The 19,277-nt window shown below is 37.3% G+C and overlaps 1 protein-coding gene across 1 annotated transcript in view; it reads left to right on the top strand.

Annotated features, from left to right (window-relative positions):
* Positions 1-19,277, top strand: part of RAD54B (RAD54 homolog B) — a 62,893-nt gene that overhangs the window by 28,944 nt on the left and 14,672 nt on the right. The window contains exons 4-7 of the mRNA XM_079299759.1: positions 10,059-10,259; positions 13,301-13,588; positions 15,961-16,123; positions 16,810-17,035. Of these exons, the coding sequence (XP_079155885.1) occupies positions 10,059-10,259; positions 13,301-13,588; positions 15,961-16,123; positions 16,810-17,035 (878 nt within the window). The remainder of the gene's footprint in view (positions 1-10,058; positions 10,260-13,300; positions 13,589-15,960; positions 16,124-16,809; positions 17,036-19,277) is intronic.

The following is a 19,277-nucleotide window of genomic DNA, read 5'->3' as shown; positions in this document are numbered from 1 at the left end:
TTTGTAAGTCATTAACAAACACAGAAGGTGGTCATTTTCAGAATTAGTTTGTTACACTTTGGATGTAGTCCATGACAACTGATTCTTAGGAAAACCTGTCCAGCCTGAGCACATTGCACTCTTGAGAGTGGATCAGGGAGTTCTCAGCTGTGAGCACCTTGAATGAAAGCAAGAAAATGTGTCTGTAGTTTTTTGCCAGTAACAGACAGCCTTATTGAGGAAGCCACTTTGTTTTGATGCAGAGGTGGCAGACAAGGATCTCAAGCATGTGTGCTCTTCTTTTGGGGCAGTAAGGATTTCAGAGCTATTGGACTGTCCAGCTGGATAGGTAATGGCCCAGCTCTTTTGCAGAAAGACCAGCAGTAGCCTGGAAAATAAGGGTTGTAGCTCTGTGATTCAGAGTGCTGCATATTCTGTGTGCAGTAAAGGACTGGACTAAGTTCTTTTAGGGAATTTAGCCTTTGCTGTTTGCTGTAATTAATTCTGCTAGATAAAATCTATTCCTTTCAGAATAGTTTTTGTTATGTAACTGTATGTGCTAATTTGCTGTATTTTAGTTTTGAAAATACACAATTCCTAATTGAACTTATGAGATAGCACTGATGATATTTTTCAGCAGGGCAGAACTTAAATGTGCTTGGAGAGTTTCAGAAACTTTAGCTCTGAAGATCTAGTGGGTATCTCTAAATCTTGTTTTCAGAGGAAATACAGATAAATTTAATCATTTCCTGAATCTCATCCTTCTCTCATGAGCATGCCCATGCACTTATGTTCATAGGCACGCTCATACCCAACGAGATGCACATAAGGGCAGTTGATAAGAAGAGCTGAATGTGCTGTAGAGGCTTTCCAGTGACACCAAGGGTCAAAGCAATCCTTTGGGAATAGCAAGTAGAGCTGGTCTGCTGATGGAAAGCTGCCACATCTCCATGTCTTCTAGCGTTTCCTTATGTAAGTGGTCAGCTCAGAAATAGGCAGGGTTGACATAAAGTAGGCTCTGTTAAAGACATCACCAATTTAAGGCTTCCTACATGGAATCATATGCCTTGGAATTTCTATGCAATTTAAATTGTATTCAGTTTTCTTACATCCAGAGCCAGCAAAGGCAGCACAGTAAGCACCTTGTACCTCCACAATGATGAATTTCTTCTCTTCCTTCCTTCATCTTCTCTGTTCTATTTTGCTTTCCTGGTAAGAGTTACAACTAAAGCTCTAGGTTTTTGTGTTTGGGCCATAAATATTACTTTTCTGCTTGGACTACTGAATGGATTACATTTATGTAAATCAAAGTTATGTAACTTGATTTGGAAAGATTACTTCTTCCCTTTCCAAATATTTCGTCAGCCACTCTGCAAGTAATCATTGCAGCATAACACATGAAAATTCTAAAAAATATGACTCATCCTTTGTGTGCCTCTTCCCAGGATAATGTCATAAATTTTAAACAGTCCTGTTTAAATAATTTAGGACAGGAATATGTTGTGTTTCATGCTTGTGACAGTGGGCATAACTTCTACTGATTACTTGTATTTTAAGGACTCTTTACTATAATCCAGGGAAGTCAAAGATGGCCATTAACAAACACAAACAGGACATTAAATGTGTTTTTACTTCCAGTATGTGCTAAAACAGATGTTAATATGAAGGATATGTAATCTTAATAAATCCTTTTCTGCCTGCTTGCTTTTTGTTACAGATCTAAGTCTGCATTTTAGAAAGAGAGGTTTTGTATAGTACAGAAATAGTTCTATTTTTCTGAAAAAATGACAGAAGTAATAAGAAATGCTTAAGAGAATGTCATACCATGTATTTTCAAAGTACCATGTATGGGTTTAGCTGAGTATCTTCCATTTACATTTAAACACAAAAGGATGAACACTTATATCTGCAAACTGCTTCCAAAAATGACTGCTTTTTGAGCAGGCTACAATTAGCCTGTGACTGTGTAATAGTCTGTTAACTATTTTTTAATAATGTGGGGTTTTTGGTAATTTAAATATTTAGAGTATTTTCATATCACATTTACACTATAATTTATTGCAATAACATTCAATATTTACAGAACTCAATAATAAATTTTGTTTTTGGGTATCATGTCTGCATTCATTTTTTTGAAGTAAAACCCCCTTTACTTGACAAATTAATCAAAACAACTTTCAATGTGGATGGCAACATTAAGAAGTATAATAAACAGTCAATTTGGATGGCATTTGACTGGTTCCAATGTTTTACCCAGCTGATCTGGCTCACTGCACCAAATGATGCCTGCAGCCTTTCAGAATTCTCAATGATGCTGCTTTTTCCTTTGATAATAGGACTTGCACATCTATTTCTGTGGACTTGACAGAAGCTTTCAGCTTAGTTCATTAAATTTTTACAGTGAAAGCTGGAGTCAGTTGGATTTTTAGACAGCTGAGAGGTTTACGAAGAATAGTTTTCTGCCATGGAGCTGTAATTTTGAAAGTATGTGCTCTCCATCCTCCCTCCTCTACAGCTGACACCCTTAAGAAGTAAATGTTTCATTAAATGGTGATGAGAGGATTATTCCTACATGTTTGTATTAACTACATCTACGAACTTTGTTATTATATATAGAAGGTTCCTATTTGAAAATAAAGGTTACATACTTAAGTGTTCAGAAACTCACAAATAGCACAACCTGAACCCAGTTTTCACATTCTATTGGGTATAGTCATTAAGTACATGATTAAGGTTTATTTCTGTAGGTTTCCTTGCCAGTTCACAGAATGGATTGTGTCAACTCAGTGAGTCACTATTCAGTATTTTCTTTCCACCTCTTTGTTCAGTTATAGAGCTACACCTTGTTCTCAGCACGTTTTTCAAACAATTTTGAATTAATTAGCTAAATTTTTTTCCTCTGGTGCTCATTTTGATAGTATCTGAGTGCCTATGAGATGTAATTACATTTTACAACATCCTTGTGAGACCAAAAGTTGGTGTAATCTCCACCTTTTAGGAGATAAAGTGCCAGTTGAGGCAGAGAGAATAACACCAGAAAGTCCTACTTTTATGGAAGGTGCAGACTGAATCATGGAGGACTGCATTGTCTCAGTGCTTTAGGATACTGTACACTTAATCTTTCCCAACCACAACTTCCAGTTACACCCATGAGTGTTCACTATTAATACAAGCAAGACTGAATCACAATCAGGCGCTCAGCAAATGTTTATTGCTGAATTTGGGGTTAAATGACTTTCTTTACGTCACAAAGACTCCAGAAGACATGCAGGTAGAGTCCAGTTCTTCAGGGCATTATTCAGCTTATCTAACCACAAGATTGGACTCTCTATCCTTGCAGCCTTGTCCATCCCACACCTTTTGCAGTTTACAATAAAGCAATGCAGGGATGGCAGAGACAACAGCAGCCTTTTCCCTGCTGCTTTTCCTTTCAGCAGTTCAGATCTGCACTGAATGAGCAAGGGGTCCCATGGCAGTGTAGTGCAGCAGGTTTTCTCTAAAGACTTTATCATGAATGTGTATGCACAGTGGCACAGATCAAGTCACTGGGACACCTAATTTTTGACATCTTTAAACTTTGCTTGACTTCACAACCTTAGAACTATTCACTTGATGGAAGATGGGTCATAGGGGTGGTGGGCAGGTGGGTAGCATGGTTTTGCGTCACAAGGTTATTAATCTTTTGGGTTTGGGGGCAAATTAGCATTTCTAAACAGATTATTCCATATAATTTGATATTTTCATCTGTGTAAGACAGGGTTGAAAACCTTATTTTTCCTCTTTAAAGTAATAAAGCAAATTACTGCCTTAAGATGTCACTGAATTCAGTGTACACCATTAATATCAAGGAATGTAGTGTTTTGCCCAGCGAGGTTTGCACATGATACAATGATTCAAGCTTTAGCTTCTGCTTTGCCTAGGTAGATTTGCCCACTAGAAGATACTTGTCTGATTCTGGGTCTTCTGCTGGTCCTAAACTCAGAATTGATTTCAGTTTGTCTTGCAGGATCCAGTTCAGGGTCTTAATTACCTCCATCTCTTACATTGCACCTAAATCTTCCATTGCAGGTCCTATTCACCTGTAGAGCAGCTACCAAACCAGAGTCTAAAATTTTATAGAACAGTGTTATAATTACAGTATTTTTAAGCTGACTACCTTTAAGACCACCGTGGTAGTCTTAAAAATTGAATTAGGGAAAAAGTTGAAGGATGGGGGGAATGGGCCCTGTTTACCAGTATGTTGTGTTTGTATGAGTGCCCTTCATGTCTTTGTGCAGCCAGTGCCCTTCTGTGCTCAGCTGCTTGCCATTGTTGTGTGTCAATATCATGTTGTCTTTAGTTGTTTTTTTCTGTTGTCATTTTCCACTCCTGTTTTCCCTGTTATTGCATAATCTGCTCCTGTTCTCCTTTTTTCCTCCTGAGTTGTCCTGTGATTTCCCTCAGTGTTTACCAGCTGTACATTTTCATAGTGAATCTTGCATTTTACGAGTCAGAGATGAGAGGCAGTAAGTGGGTTTTTTTGCACCACCTCCCACTCAGAAAGCTGCAACTCTCTGTCTGGTCCTTGATTCTTCTACTGGACCCTAGTCTCAGTCTGCCTGAATGGTTCTCCCCAGCCATCCTCCTCACATATCCTGTTGCCTTCTTACTCTTTTACTCCCTGTCTGGTTTCTAGCCTTTCCCTGCATGCTGTTCCCAGCTCAGGCTTCCAGTCTTTTACCCAGTTGCCAATTTTCCACTGGTTCAACATCAGCCTTCCTTACCAGCAATAGTCTTGTCAGGCTTCATCTCTGAAATTGCTTTGCCTTGTAGCTGGTCCTTGTCCCTTCTGCCATCCTTACCTGTTTGGTGCCTGGAGAGAGGAAGATGGTTTGAGGAGAGGGCCATGGAAAAATTTCCTGCAGGAATTGTGGAAGAAACTCGACTTAGGTCTGAGAAGTGAAAGGTCTGAGCAGTGAAAGCTGTGACTACAGAGAAACCTATTCTGGGCCTCAGAGCATGTCCAGTGTGTAATTCTTGAAAAATTAAGCTGGGAGACTGTGCAAACTGCACAGTTTTTCTAAGACCTTTTAGCTTTCAGGAATGGAAATTTTACTTTAGCCAAAAAAAAAAAAAAAAAAAAGTGTTATCTCCTCTGCAGATTTTTAGATTCTTTGTATTGAGTGAGTAGAGCGTCTACAAGGAATAAGAGTTCATTGTGACTAAGACTGGATTAATTAGTGATATTTTTTTTTTTATAAACAGTGATTTTTCTTTCACTGCTGGTTTTTATGTAGATTGAGTGTGTGTGTGTGAATGGGTGTGCTTAAACTGAGACAGCTAGCATGGAAGATGTACTATGGACTCGTGAAGGCCTGGCAAAGTTATTAGCTTTGTAAAACAAAATCTACTGAAGGAAATCCCCATACTATTGCATGGTCAGGAATCTAGAAGCTAGCTTGATTGCCTTTTCAGATTATTAAGAAACTTTGAAACAGAAGTTTGAAAATCTTAAAAATATTTCATCATTTACTTTTTTTGTTTAAAAATAATTTTGGATTTAGAACAATGATGTGTTTTCTAAAGAAAATATAATTGCTTGAAATATCAGTCTGTAGGTGAGCTTGTTATCTATGTTCATACATGCAAAATTAATTACAAATACATTTTGTCTTGGAAAGAGAGGTACAAAGCACTGGGTTGTAATCAAATTACTCTGAGATGTAATCCCAAGTGTCATTGATTCCTGTAGGTTTAGGGCAAGCCAGGTTGACTCTTAATGTTTGCACTCCTCCTGAAGTCTCACAGAAGTGCTATGGGAAGAGTTATTACATATTTTTCCATGTTGGAGACACACTGATATACATTTACATGTTAACATAGTATTAAGTTTATGATTAGCCTGAAATAGCTTTGCAAGTGAAAGATAATGCTATCTGACTCATATTTCTTTAAATATTCCTGGGGTATCTTAGGAGTGTGTGACATATAGATCTTCCATAGGCACCTAGACATTTAACTGCTATGTAAATGTCTGTTCTCAAAATGTTACAAACTGATTTAATTAAGGAACTTTTCGATTACTTTCTCTGCTCAGAAGAAAGAGGTGGTGCCAGCTCCATGGAGCAGACTGGTGGCACCTGAGCAGAGTCCCTGCAGAGGCTACAGCTGGGCACTGACATTGAGTTTGGGCTGTGATTCATTCAAAGCCCGTCTTCTTTTACTGCAGTTCAGATTTTTTATTTCCTCCCTCTATTTCTTAATTGTTCCTTAGTGCTATAGAGTACAACTTGGATCAAAGTTGTCTTCTCTAAGCTGTAATTTTTGCATTGTGACAGTACTTTTTATTGAGAAGATTCAGAGCAGTTGAGGGAAAACTCACCTGTCATTTCACACATGGTTACATCATGGAAGTTCAGATGTGGAGGTAACACAGGACCCACGGTTTAAAAATCACCCCATCAGTAGCTGCTACAAAAAAATGGGCAGCCTCCCAGTCTCCTTGGTCCAAACTGCACATACCCCTTCCCTACACTGACTGCAGTTGGTGATGGGATTTTCTGAGCTGGCTTTGCTGCAGCTGGTGGATGGGAAACCGAGCGGGAGAGGGAAGGCAAGGTGAGCTCCCGGGCTTTGGCAGCAGCCTGCGGGTGGATGGGGTTAAGCCGTGCACTAAACCACACCCAGGCCAAGCTGCCGTGCCCGGCTGGCAGGAGCGTCCTTCGCTCCCCGCAGAACACGCGTGTCTCGGGGGGCTGCAGCCGCCGTGCCCCGAGCATGAACGCCTGGGTCGCCTCGGGGAGCTTGGCTTCTGATGCAGCCACTTTCGAGCTGCATTGGGAGTAACCGAACGCACTTCATCCATGCATTTTCTCCAAGTCCTGCTCATCAGAAACTGGTTAAACTAGTTTGCCATTGGAATGCTCCCCGTCCCCTCTCCTGGATCCCGTCCTGATTTCTGTAAATCATCACCTTCCCGGGGCTGCTGGAACTTTTCCTCATATCAGCGAGGCTATGGTTTATATCTTGAAACCTAAGCCCTTGTTTTCTCAGCCACAGGGAGAAAGCTTTATTTGTGGGAGCTTTTCAAAGCTTTGTTAGCCATGTCTGTAAAGTTCCCTAGCCCTTCCTTCGGGAGGAGAGCCATGCCTCCTGCTACCATTTCTTCATGCTTAAGCAAACCTCACTGCCAGGCTGGGCTTTTGACTGCTTGGGAGAGAAATGAGTGGGCACGATTTCCTGATGTTTCTCATACCACAGTGTATGCATAGTTGCTGTTACTTATTATTTTCACTCTGAACTGATTAACTGCAGAGCTCAGAAGGTACAATTGCAGTTTGTCTTGCAGGGTTGCAACAAATCCAGCTCTATTTCAGATATTGTCTATGACTGCTGAGCAGCAAGGGGTTTCTGTTAAATCCACTGCTCACTGTACCCCTGTATCAAACACTGAACTTAGTTCCTGTGCATAACATACCATCCTCAATTCCTGAAAAGCTCACGACACTGTATTTATTGAATTTGAATATTCTGCTATTGCACTGGAATAATCTTTAAAGTTAAATAGGTGTGGAGCTGAATACAAACAAAACTGATAAGATAAAAAGAAGGTTGAATGCAAGTACCTAATCAGCATTGCTGGTGAACAGGTTTAGGTTTCTTATGCAAGGAAATTATATGGAAGATAATTTTGAGAGGATATAATTATTTTTACATAAAAATTTTTAATAAAAAAAAATCTTACACTTTTATCTGAAACTATACTGGAGTTGTTGGTTAAAGGAAGATAATTTATGTACTACAGAAAGATTGTTATTGAATATTTCTGTAAGCAGAAGTTATGGTTATTCAAAAGACAAATTGAAGGAAGAAATCTGAATGTTGCAGAGGATATAATTTTTCATTTTCCCCAAAGGAACGTGGTAGTATTGCATAGAATGTTGGTGCCCAGTTTCCTTCATACTGGGGACAAGTTGCTTTGGAAATTTAAAATCACTATTACAAAAAGCTATAAATTTCCAGCTTTATTTCTAAATTATTGGTTTTCTAATTGTTTTAAATGAAGCAGGGATAAGAAGGGTTTGAACACTTATTATTGACTTGAAAGTTAAGGCTATTGGTGATTCAGCTAATACCATCCAGGATGCCCTGAGTAAAAGAGCAGTGAGCATAAAACAGATCTCAGGGGTCACCAAACTCATGTGGGAGGTCAGTGAAGGTGACAAAGAGGTGGTCATTTGTTTGTGGATGGCCATTCTTCAAGAGAGAAGAAGAAAATTTTGCAGTGAAATCTGCAGTTCTTGCAGTAATAACTTAAAAATATAAGGAAAGTAGTTGTTGATTAAACTAAGAGAATCAGTTTGAAAACAAAAAGAAAATAATGTATTTATCTGTATTAGAAGTTCAATATAAAATAAAAGTAATCTTTTGCAAGCTACAAGTTTCCTCTCTTCCCCCTCTCTCTCTCACTTCTCTAAATCTTATCTCTTGTGTTTACTGAAGATCCAATAGAGCCTTTTATGCAGAGCTGCAAGGGTTTTTTTTGTTACTGTCTGGTTTATTTACCAAGATTAATCTACAAAAACTCCCTATATTTTAAAAAGAGTTACTCTGTTCCTTATTCTTATCCTTCTGTGAAATGCCAGTGTTCAGTAGCTGCTCTGTTATTCCTTGGAGATGGGGACACATCTGCTGCATGAAACTACAGATGTTGGCTAATGCACTGAAGAAACATCTACATATGGAAAATCCTGTCTGCTTTAGGCACTGTGTTAGCATGGAGTTCTTTACAGACAATACAGTTTTAAAGTGTTTTGGAAAGAAAATTCAACTCAATAAATACATCATTTTTATTTAGACAGTACCTTTTTAGTAAACAGTAGTCTGAAAAAATTGCACTCATTTCAGGCATGTAGCTTACAAGTATTTTGCAGTTTTGAGAATATGTAGACTTGATGTAGAAGTGGTGAAGCTGCTTCTTTGTCAGACTATTACTGTGAGCAAGAATTTCCTCTTGCTGCTTCTCCTTTAAATACCAGCACACTTGCAAATTTTGGAAAGGTTATTCTATGGCATAAGCGCTTTTCTGTAACAGATTTGTGTAGTGTTGAATCCCAGATGGAATCAAAGGAGCAAACAGATTTAAGCTTTTAACCAGCATGCAAGGGTATTTTAATGAAAATTAGTCTGATTCTCCTTTTGAAGCTGTGCATGTGCTGAAAAGGAATGCTACAGATATTCCTTTAGGTAATGCTGGTGACTTCTCTACCATCACTTGTTTCAGATTGCTAACTCTTGAAAGTATGTGTTTGTTCTTAATCAATGTTATAGTCAGCTGCTGTCTGTTCTATTACAATTACTTAACCTTATTAACCTAAATATTGCCTATTAATATTTGCATCCATGACACAGCTGGGTAACTGCTGACAACTCTAAATCAATCTAAGCCTAGTAACAGTGTTTGGGTTGGTGCATACTCAAGAGATGGTCTGTTTCAAGATTTACACAATTACTTATTTTTGAAGGTTGCAAAGAAGGGATTTGAAATTATATTTTGTATTATTACAGTTGTTGTTATTCTGCCACTTAGTACAGATGACTTCAGCTCCAGATTTGGTTCCTGGACTCCTTTGTTCCCTTTTCTGAGTTCTGTGTTGCTGCCCTTGCTTTCAGAACATTGCCTAGCACCATCTCATGAGGACCCTGTTTTCATTTTCTCCTGTGATCATTTCCCTTTCCCCTTTTGTTGTTTTTTTTCAGCCTTTCCTTTTATTCTTTTTCCATTCTTACTGTCTTGTATATGTGTCAAATTGGGAGGCCACTTACTAATGCAACAAGTAATCTGATTTCTCTGTAAGTGCATACTTTCTGAAACAATGTAATGTTGGTTTGTTTTGGTTTTGTTCTTTTTTTTTTTTTTCAGGATGAGTCCTTATGTGGTGTTCTGTCTCAATCCAAATTTACCATAAGGAAATGAAATATACCACTTTGTTTTTATAAGACGAAATGTATAGATTGTCCTTGATTTTTTGAAATGCAAAAGACTGTACACTTTGTCAGGAAAACTTGAGATATTCTTTGTTATTTTATTTCCCTTTTAGATGCACTGTATTTGCCAACATCAGGGACTGCAAAGGAAGAAGCAGCTCAGGAAGCACCTGACTGCCTTGTGAAATATTTCAGTGTCGTGTGGTGTAAGGCATCAAAGAAAAAGCACAAGAAGTGGGAAGGCGATGCTATTCTTATTACAAAGGGAAAGTCAGTAATATTGAAAGATATGGAAGGCAAAGACATTGGCAGAGGTACTGTAGAATTGCATACTTGCTCAAGGGAACACCTGGCAGAAAATCACTGTGCTTTGAATTAGCAGAGACCCAGTTCTTCAGATATTTTAGTTCTTCATACCAATTTTGACCACAGGATGAAAAAACAGTAGAAATTTTGGATTTGCTTTTGGTTTGTCTTTTTTCTCGAGGTGGGGGGAAGACTGCAAGAAATTATATTTATTACATTTAAGGCAGATGCATGGGGGAGGTTGGAGCAGGCTGAATAACATAATTCACAGAAACACTAAATGCTAGTCCAAGGAGAGGATCTGGAAATCATTGGCTGTACTAATTCAGTAGAAATGCCAAATGAGAGATGAATTGTTGATTTTGGTTGCTCACGTAATGCAGAAGTGAAGGAGTTAAAATTTTGGGAAAAGATACAGGTAAGTTTCTTGTAGATATTCCAGTTAGCAGTAGGGCAATCAGGAATTTCAGAGGTTGGATCTCTACATTTCAGACAGTCAAACAGCTAAAAATATTATCTTTGTTGGAAAGACAGGCAAACAGCAACATTTTCCAGCCCAGCCAAAGTCAACTGTGTAGCAATTTTTAGTCTCGTAGTTTTAGCAGCAGCTGCTGCTGTAAGACATAGTTTGGGTTGATATCAGAGTTAAAAATAAGACTTGCAAACCATAGACTGCCATCAACTTGAAGCAGTAATTTTTTACTGAAAGCAAAGCAAGAATTAACTTTGCTAATGGAGCCAAAAGATATTCTATAAGGGAGTAGAATTGGACAATGTTTCTGCAAAGCATAATTTGATTAATTTTAGGTCAGAGATGGCTTCTCTGCTCTTTTGTTACAATCATGATATTGTGAGCCTTGTTAGGACCAGGCAGTTTTGATTTGCAAATCAGTCTGTGACTTAGTAGTTAATTTGAATTTATTTATAGCAAAGCAATATATGTACAGACTTGCTTGTTTTTGAAAAAGGCAGAGTGAAAGAGAGTAATGCCTGGAATGCATCAGCCACCACCCTGTTGTTCTTGTGTTTTTTCAAGTTCTGTCTTCTTGAATTAGCAGCAAACACAATAGAAAAATGAACATTGTGATTTTCTTTGGTGAAAGTTTTTTTACCGTGTTTGATGGTGTCAGAGGGCACAGCAATACCAATGTCATTAGTGCTAATTTGCCCACTTAGAGTTGCTTTCAATTCTTATTGATTCTGAGAAAATAATAAACTGACCAATTTAAGCAGTGTGAGTTTTAAATTTCTGCATTTATTTAGCTCACTGAGTGAGAGGGGAAGGACCAGTAGTGGTGCTTACCTCCAAAACAGTATATAATACTGGGAAGTTTATAGAGAATGTGTATGAGCCCTCAGGATTATTATTTTTAAATGGGAAGAAGAAGGCAAAGGAAGGATTTTTCTTTTTTTCCTTAGGCTTACCAGGGTTGGATCAAGGATGGCACAAGGGAACCTAAAATCAGCACAGATTATAGCTCATTTTTGAGGCAGCAGAACATCTTTCTGTTCTCCCCTGCAATGTCCTAATTCCTTAATAATGCATTGCAAAGAATTTAGGACGTGCTCTCTTGTAAATTGCTGTATGTTACAGAAACGGTTATTTCTGGCAGCTGCATAAACAGTTGAGCTTTGAAGTTTTGCTTTTTGCTTCCCAGTTTCCATCTACCCTTAAAACCCTTCCTGTCTTAGAATTAGACTTTTCTGACCAGAATCTGCACAGGGATACACCTGTATTCAGTATGTTCAGTCTGAAGCTGTGCAGAGGTAATGACAGCAGACAAAAATGCAGGGCAAAGGAGATCATAAATGCCCTCCCTAAGCATCCTATTTCAGAGGACACATGTATTCTTTTGTGTTCAGGCATCTTCAGCTCTTTCTGAAAGCAAGTGCTCCTTCAAGAGCCAAACAAGGTTCACTGTGTGCTTTCTGAATACTTTCAGAGGACAGGAAGAAAAGCATCTCCTTTTCCCTTTTGGCCAGACTATTTTTCAGCACTTGCTTAGACTGTGAAACACCTCAGTAATTTTTTCCTCTTAAAGGAATTCAAATGCAGACCTTCACCTTCCAGTCTTTCACATTCCTAGAAGGAGCAGACCTGAGCTTTGCCAGCAGCTTCCAGGAGTCTTTATATATGGAGTTTTGGATAAAATGTGCCTTGAGAGGCCTTGCTTCTTTCTTTACAGCTGAATGATTTAACTGCTGGTCTACACAGTCATGTCTTTTGTTTGTTTGGCCTGACTAAGGATCCAAGCCTGTTTATCCAAATTTACACAAATTCAACAATTGAGGTAAAGAATTCTGAAACAGAGATGTGGCTTTGACCTCTCTGAGTTAAGAAAATAAATTATATATGTCCTCTGATTTTTATGTGAGAGCTTCAACCAGTAGAATGCTATTTAAAAGAAGGAGCCCCCACTTTTTCCTACACTGTTGTCTTGAAAGGAAGTGGCAGCTGTAGCTGTGTAGACCAGTAGTATTTGTAGCTGCCCTCAGAATGCCCACCTGACTGAGCCAAACAACTACTGAACTTGTTCATAAATCTTGGCAATAATCAGAGCATGTTTCAGAGCATATGTAAAAGTGAAGATTTCAGATGCATCTGAATCTGTAAGTGTAAAAAAATCTAATTTAGAATTATTTTAAAAGTAGAATACACTGTTTAGATCAACAGCAAGAGGGGTTAGGAGACTTCTTTTGGGGACATGAAAGAAAGGGAAAAGGACATAGGATGGTTATTAAGGCAAACTTCTGGATTTTACCATATGGGGCTAATTTTAAAAGTTCTCTTGAAGAGCTGTTTGAGATTCAGTAGACTTGGTTGGTGATGAGAATGACTGAGTCTTTGCTCATATACTCTGCTATCTAATTCTGATTATTAGCACCCACATATCACTCTGTCAAGGAGGGGAAGGCTTTGTGTATAACAATTAAATGTTTCAGAATCAGTTACTTTTTCACAGTTTTTCTTTCCTGTAGATGAGTAGTGGTGTTAAGGAAGTACTATTTGCTGTGTTGTCCTAATTATTTCATTTTTGTGTTCTTTTAGGTACTGGATATAAAGCTAAAGAGCTAGACAGTCTTGATGAAGGTCAAACACTGATGGTTGGCGGAAAGGAAATTGAAGTGATGGGTGTTATTTCAGCAGATGATTTCAGCAGTGGCAGGTGTTTTCAGGCTGGGATAGGGACTCACGACACAGATGCAACTGCATTATCTCAAACTAACACAAAACCATTCTGTAAACCATTCAAAAATGTCTGTCAACCCAGTACTAAAGAGAACATGCTCAAAGATTCTCAAAGCTGCAAACCTCGCCATGATCCAAACACCTCAAGTAAGATGGAAGTTTTACAGTTTCTTTGAACATCCTCTGACAAGTATTTCTGGCGTATAGTATTAGTGTTTAACCATGTTAGGCTTTTGTCATGAGAGTTTCTAACAAGTAAAATACTCTGCACTGCATAAAGTTTTTCACAGCTGTTAGAGATGGTTATGGAAACACCTTAGGGTAGAGAATTTTGCCAAAGAAAATGAGTTTATTGATCATTGAAACAATCTGACACGTAGCAGAAATTCTAGATGAGTTGCAGCTTCCTGCTGGGGTCAGTGAAATGCAGCCAGAACATGGCAGCACAGTAATTGCAGTGGAGGATGAGTAGTAGAAAAGTTATGCCACTTTGAGGGAATTGCTTCTGTCAATACCTGATCCTTCACAGACAGTGAGTGTAACTACTGTACTCAAACTCAACCTGATATGTTTTAGAATAAATGTTTAGTTTTACAGTTCTAGAAGTACTATGTGCTGAAGAGCCATGAGAGTTCACATACTGTATAGGAACAGGCTGGTTAAGCAGTTGTGTAAGAGGGAGCCTATAAATGTTTGATAGCTGCAGGAAGTGGTGTTGCTTATTTAAGCAGAACTATTCTTTTGTCTACAAACTATTTAGGAGCTATATTCTGCTGGTAGCTCTATCTTTCAGATGCAAGATAAAAATGAGTGTAAAAAAATGTTGCTAAGCAGAGCAATGCTTATTTAAAAGAATACAACTTTTTCTGCATTCTTATTGTAATACCTCCATCCAAGTTCTTATCTCATATCCTGATACTGTGGGGCTTTTTGAAGCAGCTGCTATGTAAATAAACAATGAAATCTTAATTAAGTGGTAATTAGTGATACCACTGGCCCTTTTGTGGAGCATCCTCATTAACACCAGCTTCTGGTCTTAATTTAACTTGATTACATTTTATCTAAGAGTGTTCCTTCCTGAGATTGCAAGATGCTGCTGCATTAGCTTCCTAACTGAAAATCTGATCAAAAAAAGCCAATATAAAACACACATTCTTTGCTGTTTCTGCACTAGTTTGTTGAAATGTTACATTTTATTCCAGTTGTCTTCTGTGACTTCTGGTGAATTTGAGTACCTCCTATCAGATTTCGGGAGCTCTCAACACATCAATAGGTTGGACTCTCTCAGTCTTTAGGTTTGCTTGCACAGGAGAATCACATTATTTAATGCCTGATTGCATAACCTCTTGCACAAGATACTGGGATACTTTACAAGACCAGGACCTTGGTATTGGAACAGTCAGGGGTTTTCATGTTGAAGTCTGTGGTTATACTTGATTAAAATGCAGCTTCTACAGAATGGAAAGCCAGCAGAACAGAGCACAGTCACAAAGATGTAAAGCTACGTCTTCCACATAAAATTTCTAAGCTTTTAGTCCAGTGTTTATCCAAGTCTTATTTCTTCCTCATTTTCATCCAAATTTTTGTCAGAAAACTTATCTTTTTGTCACCACTTGCTCTTAAAAATATACTCATGCAGTTTGATTTAATCCATCAGAACTCAACCCTTTGCAAGTTGAAAACAAAATCTCCCTGACTAATATAAGCCTTCAACCAACCTATTCACATGAATAAATTAACAGTATAGATCTACTCTAGTTACATAAAAATACCAGAAGCCATAAAATGCTTTCTCATTTTGTCCTCTGACAATATAATTTTTCAGTGAAAGTGTGTAGCAGCAGCAGAAGCAATGGACATTGTCTAGCAAAATTATAATGTTTGTAAACAGATGATGGCAAACAAAACTATTTTTCAGGTGTTGTTCAATATATCACTCTCTCTTTGCCTCTGTATGTCTTCAAACCTGTCAACTTCTTTTATTCATGCACTGTGGCAATCTTTATCAGCTCACACTCAATCCTTCCTTATTTTTCTTTAGCAAATCAGTGGCTTTTATCTCTGTTTCTTGGTCAGAGAAACCTTTCTGCATTTTGCAAGAATATCCCCTTGTAAGGCAGTATTTAGATTTTAAGTAGGTCATTGTTTATGGTTTTTTATTTCTTAGACTTTCAATTCAGAAGTATTTTGGAACTTCTAATTTTGCTCTATGAATTCAAAGTCATCAAGCAACTTTTGGTAGGTAGGCAGTTTCACCTCATCAGAAAAAACCCCCTCATATTTCTCACTTTATCACCTTTACCTTTGAGAAAAATACAAACTGTTTGGAAAACCTCTTTAGAATAATGTTTTTATATAGAAGGCAATCTATGTACTTATAAATGCATTTTCAGTCTGAGAGTGGTCAATATAATAATCAGTATTTTTAACAGCAATTAGATAATTGACTTTAACAGGTTTTGCTAACAGACTAAAAGTAATGCTTTTGTGTAATACTTGATTATGCTTTGAACTTCAAGATTCTCTAGTTATGCCAAGACCAAATGCAAGTCACCAGTGGATGTTCAATAAGGCTGGTTTGCCTGTGGTGGATGTAGTTGTAGATCCCTACATTGCAAATAATCTCCGCCCACATCAGAAAGAAGGAATTATATTTCTATATGAATGTGTAATGGGAATGAGGTAAGGTAATAATTACCCTTTTGGCTTTGAATATTCATATTTTCATGCCCATGTCTGAAACATAACAGCTTGGAAAGTTCTGAGCAATTGTTCAGTTAATTAATATTAATAATTTTCTCCCAAAAGAGGCTGCAAAAGTTTTTTTCTTACCTAAATGTAGCATCACACTTGCCATCATTTTGCCAGATATCATGAAAAGCTAGTGCACCAAAAGTCCTGTCATTTCTGCATACCAGATTTTGTAAACACAGATATAATCAAAGCCATGCTGAAGAACACTGCCTTCTGGGATCTATATTTCATATAATTCAAAGTTATTAATGTAATTTATAATTCAGGCATTTAGAATAAAAAAGATGTTATTTCAACCTGTGAAAAAAATACAGCATTTTTTTCAAAAGTGTTTTCTCAAATCATAGATTCCTTAAGGTATTGGATAATAATTCTAGTTCTAAAAGCAGATTTAAAATTTAGTTTCAGATGACTAATGAATTACTGTAGAAAATGAGAATTTTCATTCTAAGATCTTATAGTACAATTGAATAAAAACCTACAGTAGAGATAATAAGTATAAATAGATTCTTCATACTTCAGAAAACGAGCACAGAAGCAAATCCCTAAAGCAGTTGTGAATAGTTACAGCTATGTCATTTAAAATGTTACCAGCACCTCATTACATCTTGCAGAGTTAGTGGCAGATTTGGAGCTATTCTTGCTGATGAGATGGGCTTAGGAAAAACCCTGCAATGCATTGCACTTGTCTGGACTCTTCTGCGTCAAGGGCCCTATGGATGCAAACCTATACTAAGGAGAGCACTGGTAGTCACCCCTGGGAGTCTGGTGAAAAACTGGAAAAAAGAATTTCAGAAATGGTTGGGAAGTGAAAGGATCAAAGTCTTTACAGTTGATCAGGTAAGATTTATTTCCAAAAGGGGATAAGGTCATTATTGGATCAGAATATAGAAATTATGGGGTTTTTTCCTCCTCTTTGTCTTTTTTTTTCTTTTTTTTTTTTTTTTAGATACTAGAGACAAAACTTAGTTATTCTCTGTTAATATTTATTTGTAATACTTTATTACTGCTTCAGATAATTGTCCACATGAACATTTAGCTATCAGTCACCAGGTCATAACCCCAGCTCACATGTATCATATGCCTGTCTTACCTTTCCTCTGGTTTCACCTGTGAAGTTGTAAAAGATGACATGCTCCTCCCTGTGCCTCTTCAGTTTAAGGAGTTTTCTGTTATGTATCAAAGTGCACACCTCCCCTGCTTTACATACCAAAGCATCTACCTTGTACTCTGTTTCTGTGGTAGTTGCTTTTGTTCAGTACTGAAAACTTCTGATTTGTTTTGGCTGCCTATTTGGGGTACCTGAGGAGGTTATTCCCTTTATTGTCACTGTCAAGAGTTAGATCTCTGTCAGGATGATTTAAAGTCTCACGACTTACCAAGCCTAGAGTCTCAGTGTTAGGTAATGAGACTATCTCTCATCTCTAGAAGAATGCAGACAAGTACAAATCTTATTAAGAAGCAGGATGATGCTGATCCCTGTCCTGTCCTATAGTGAAGCTGTTCCTGCTGATTTTAATATTCACAAGTTCCAGGGAAGTGGAGAACTTGTTCAATTGGTGCTTGCAACAAAGATAAAGATACTTATATTCCAAAATTATTTCTTAATCTAATAATTCTGTACAGGTAGACTGATGAAACAAATGGTACTTCATTCTAAAGGTTATCCAGTTCTTACATCAACCAAATTTTCCTTTAGTCTCCTGCATTATCCTTAATGGAAGAATGAATATTTCAGATGAAACAGAAGTTTTCAACTGAAGTTTACTTCTTGGTAGACTGTACAAAATTTTGTAATGATAATTTCTTTAAATTTGACTCATTATTGCCAAACTCTTGAAACTGCTAGTCTTCCACTGAAGACAATGCATGTGTAATAGGTGCATTTTGCATAATTTCCTTTTCTTGGTAACTTGTTTCAGGTTGTGGAAATGAAGCAAACTGACTTATCAGGAACTGTAATGTAATATAGGCTAGGATGGGAGATATGAAATTTCCTAAAAGAAATGGATACAAGGCAAAATATAATATGGCAACATTTTAACCCAAAAGGCTAGTTAGAGATAATTAAACATTTTCTTGAAGTTTTTATGAATAATGTTGGGAGAAGAAAGCCTAAATTTTATGACAGTTACTATGTCCCAAAATGAAGTAGCTTTCATTTTCTTTAAATTGAAATAACTTGAAAACTTTTACTTATCTTATTGGATCTATTTGATTTGGGACATTCAGCAGCTTTAACAACTGTGTTCCCAAATACCACAGAATGCATTGTCATGCCAAAGGAAGACACAATATGACCTGCCTGGGATATAATAAGGTATTTCAAAATAATTTGTTGTCTGTCTTCTCTGGAAAAACAGCAATTTCCATACTGTTATTTCTCCAGTACAACTTAAAAAGAAGAGCTTGTCTCAAGCATTTTTTGTGTTCTTGTCTATAAGGAATGCATTCAAAAAACTGGTAGACTTTTTAAAATGTTTTCCTCACTTTCACACTGAAACACAAAAAACTGATCCTAACCGTTCAGTAATAGACTTTTTAAAACACCAGGATATTACCTGCTTTTAGAATGTGATTGCAGTTTTATTATGTTAAAATGCAAATGCCATTTTAGAGAACATTGCTTTTAAAATTAAGGCATCCCCACAAAGGCTGCTTTTAGGTCTTGTTAATTCCTATTATAAGCATTTGCAATGTGTTTGAGAATAATTCCTTTGTCTGTGTGCAGAGTATCACTTCTTTCTGGAGTTGTTTTGATTTGCTTTTTAAGTCAAAATATCTGGAAAAATAATTAATTACAGGTCTACTTTGCTTTATAATTCAGCATTTTTGAATTTGCACTTTACCAGCTACACTGGATTTGAACTAGTGCAGAGAAAGATCTGTTCAAAGAGGAAGTCTGGGACATTATGGACCTCTAATACTGATTGACAGTGGCTCCATATGTGGCTCCAGGCAACTCACTTAAACCTGTCAAGTCACTTTGGGTAATTGTTAAAATGGAGGCTATAATATACACATATCTTGCAGCCAGTTAAGTGTATGAATTAATTACTTGAAATTAGCTTGTAAATTTATT

Source organism: Erithacus rubecula (genome assembly GCF_903797595.1).
Source record: "Erithacus rubecula genome assembly, chromosome: 3".
Classification (NCBI taxonomy): Eukaryota; Metazoa; Chordata; class Aves; order Passeriformes; family Muscicapidae; genus Erithacus; species Erithacus rubecula.
The sequence above is the reverse complement of the archived record's forward strand: the minus strand, read 5'-3'. Positions and strand labels throughout refer to the sequence as shown.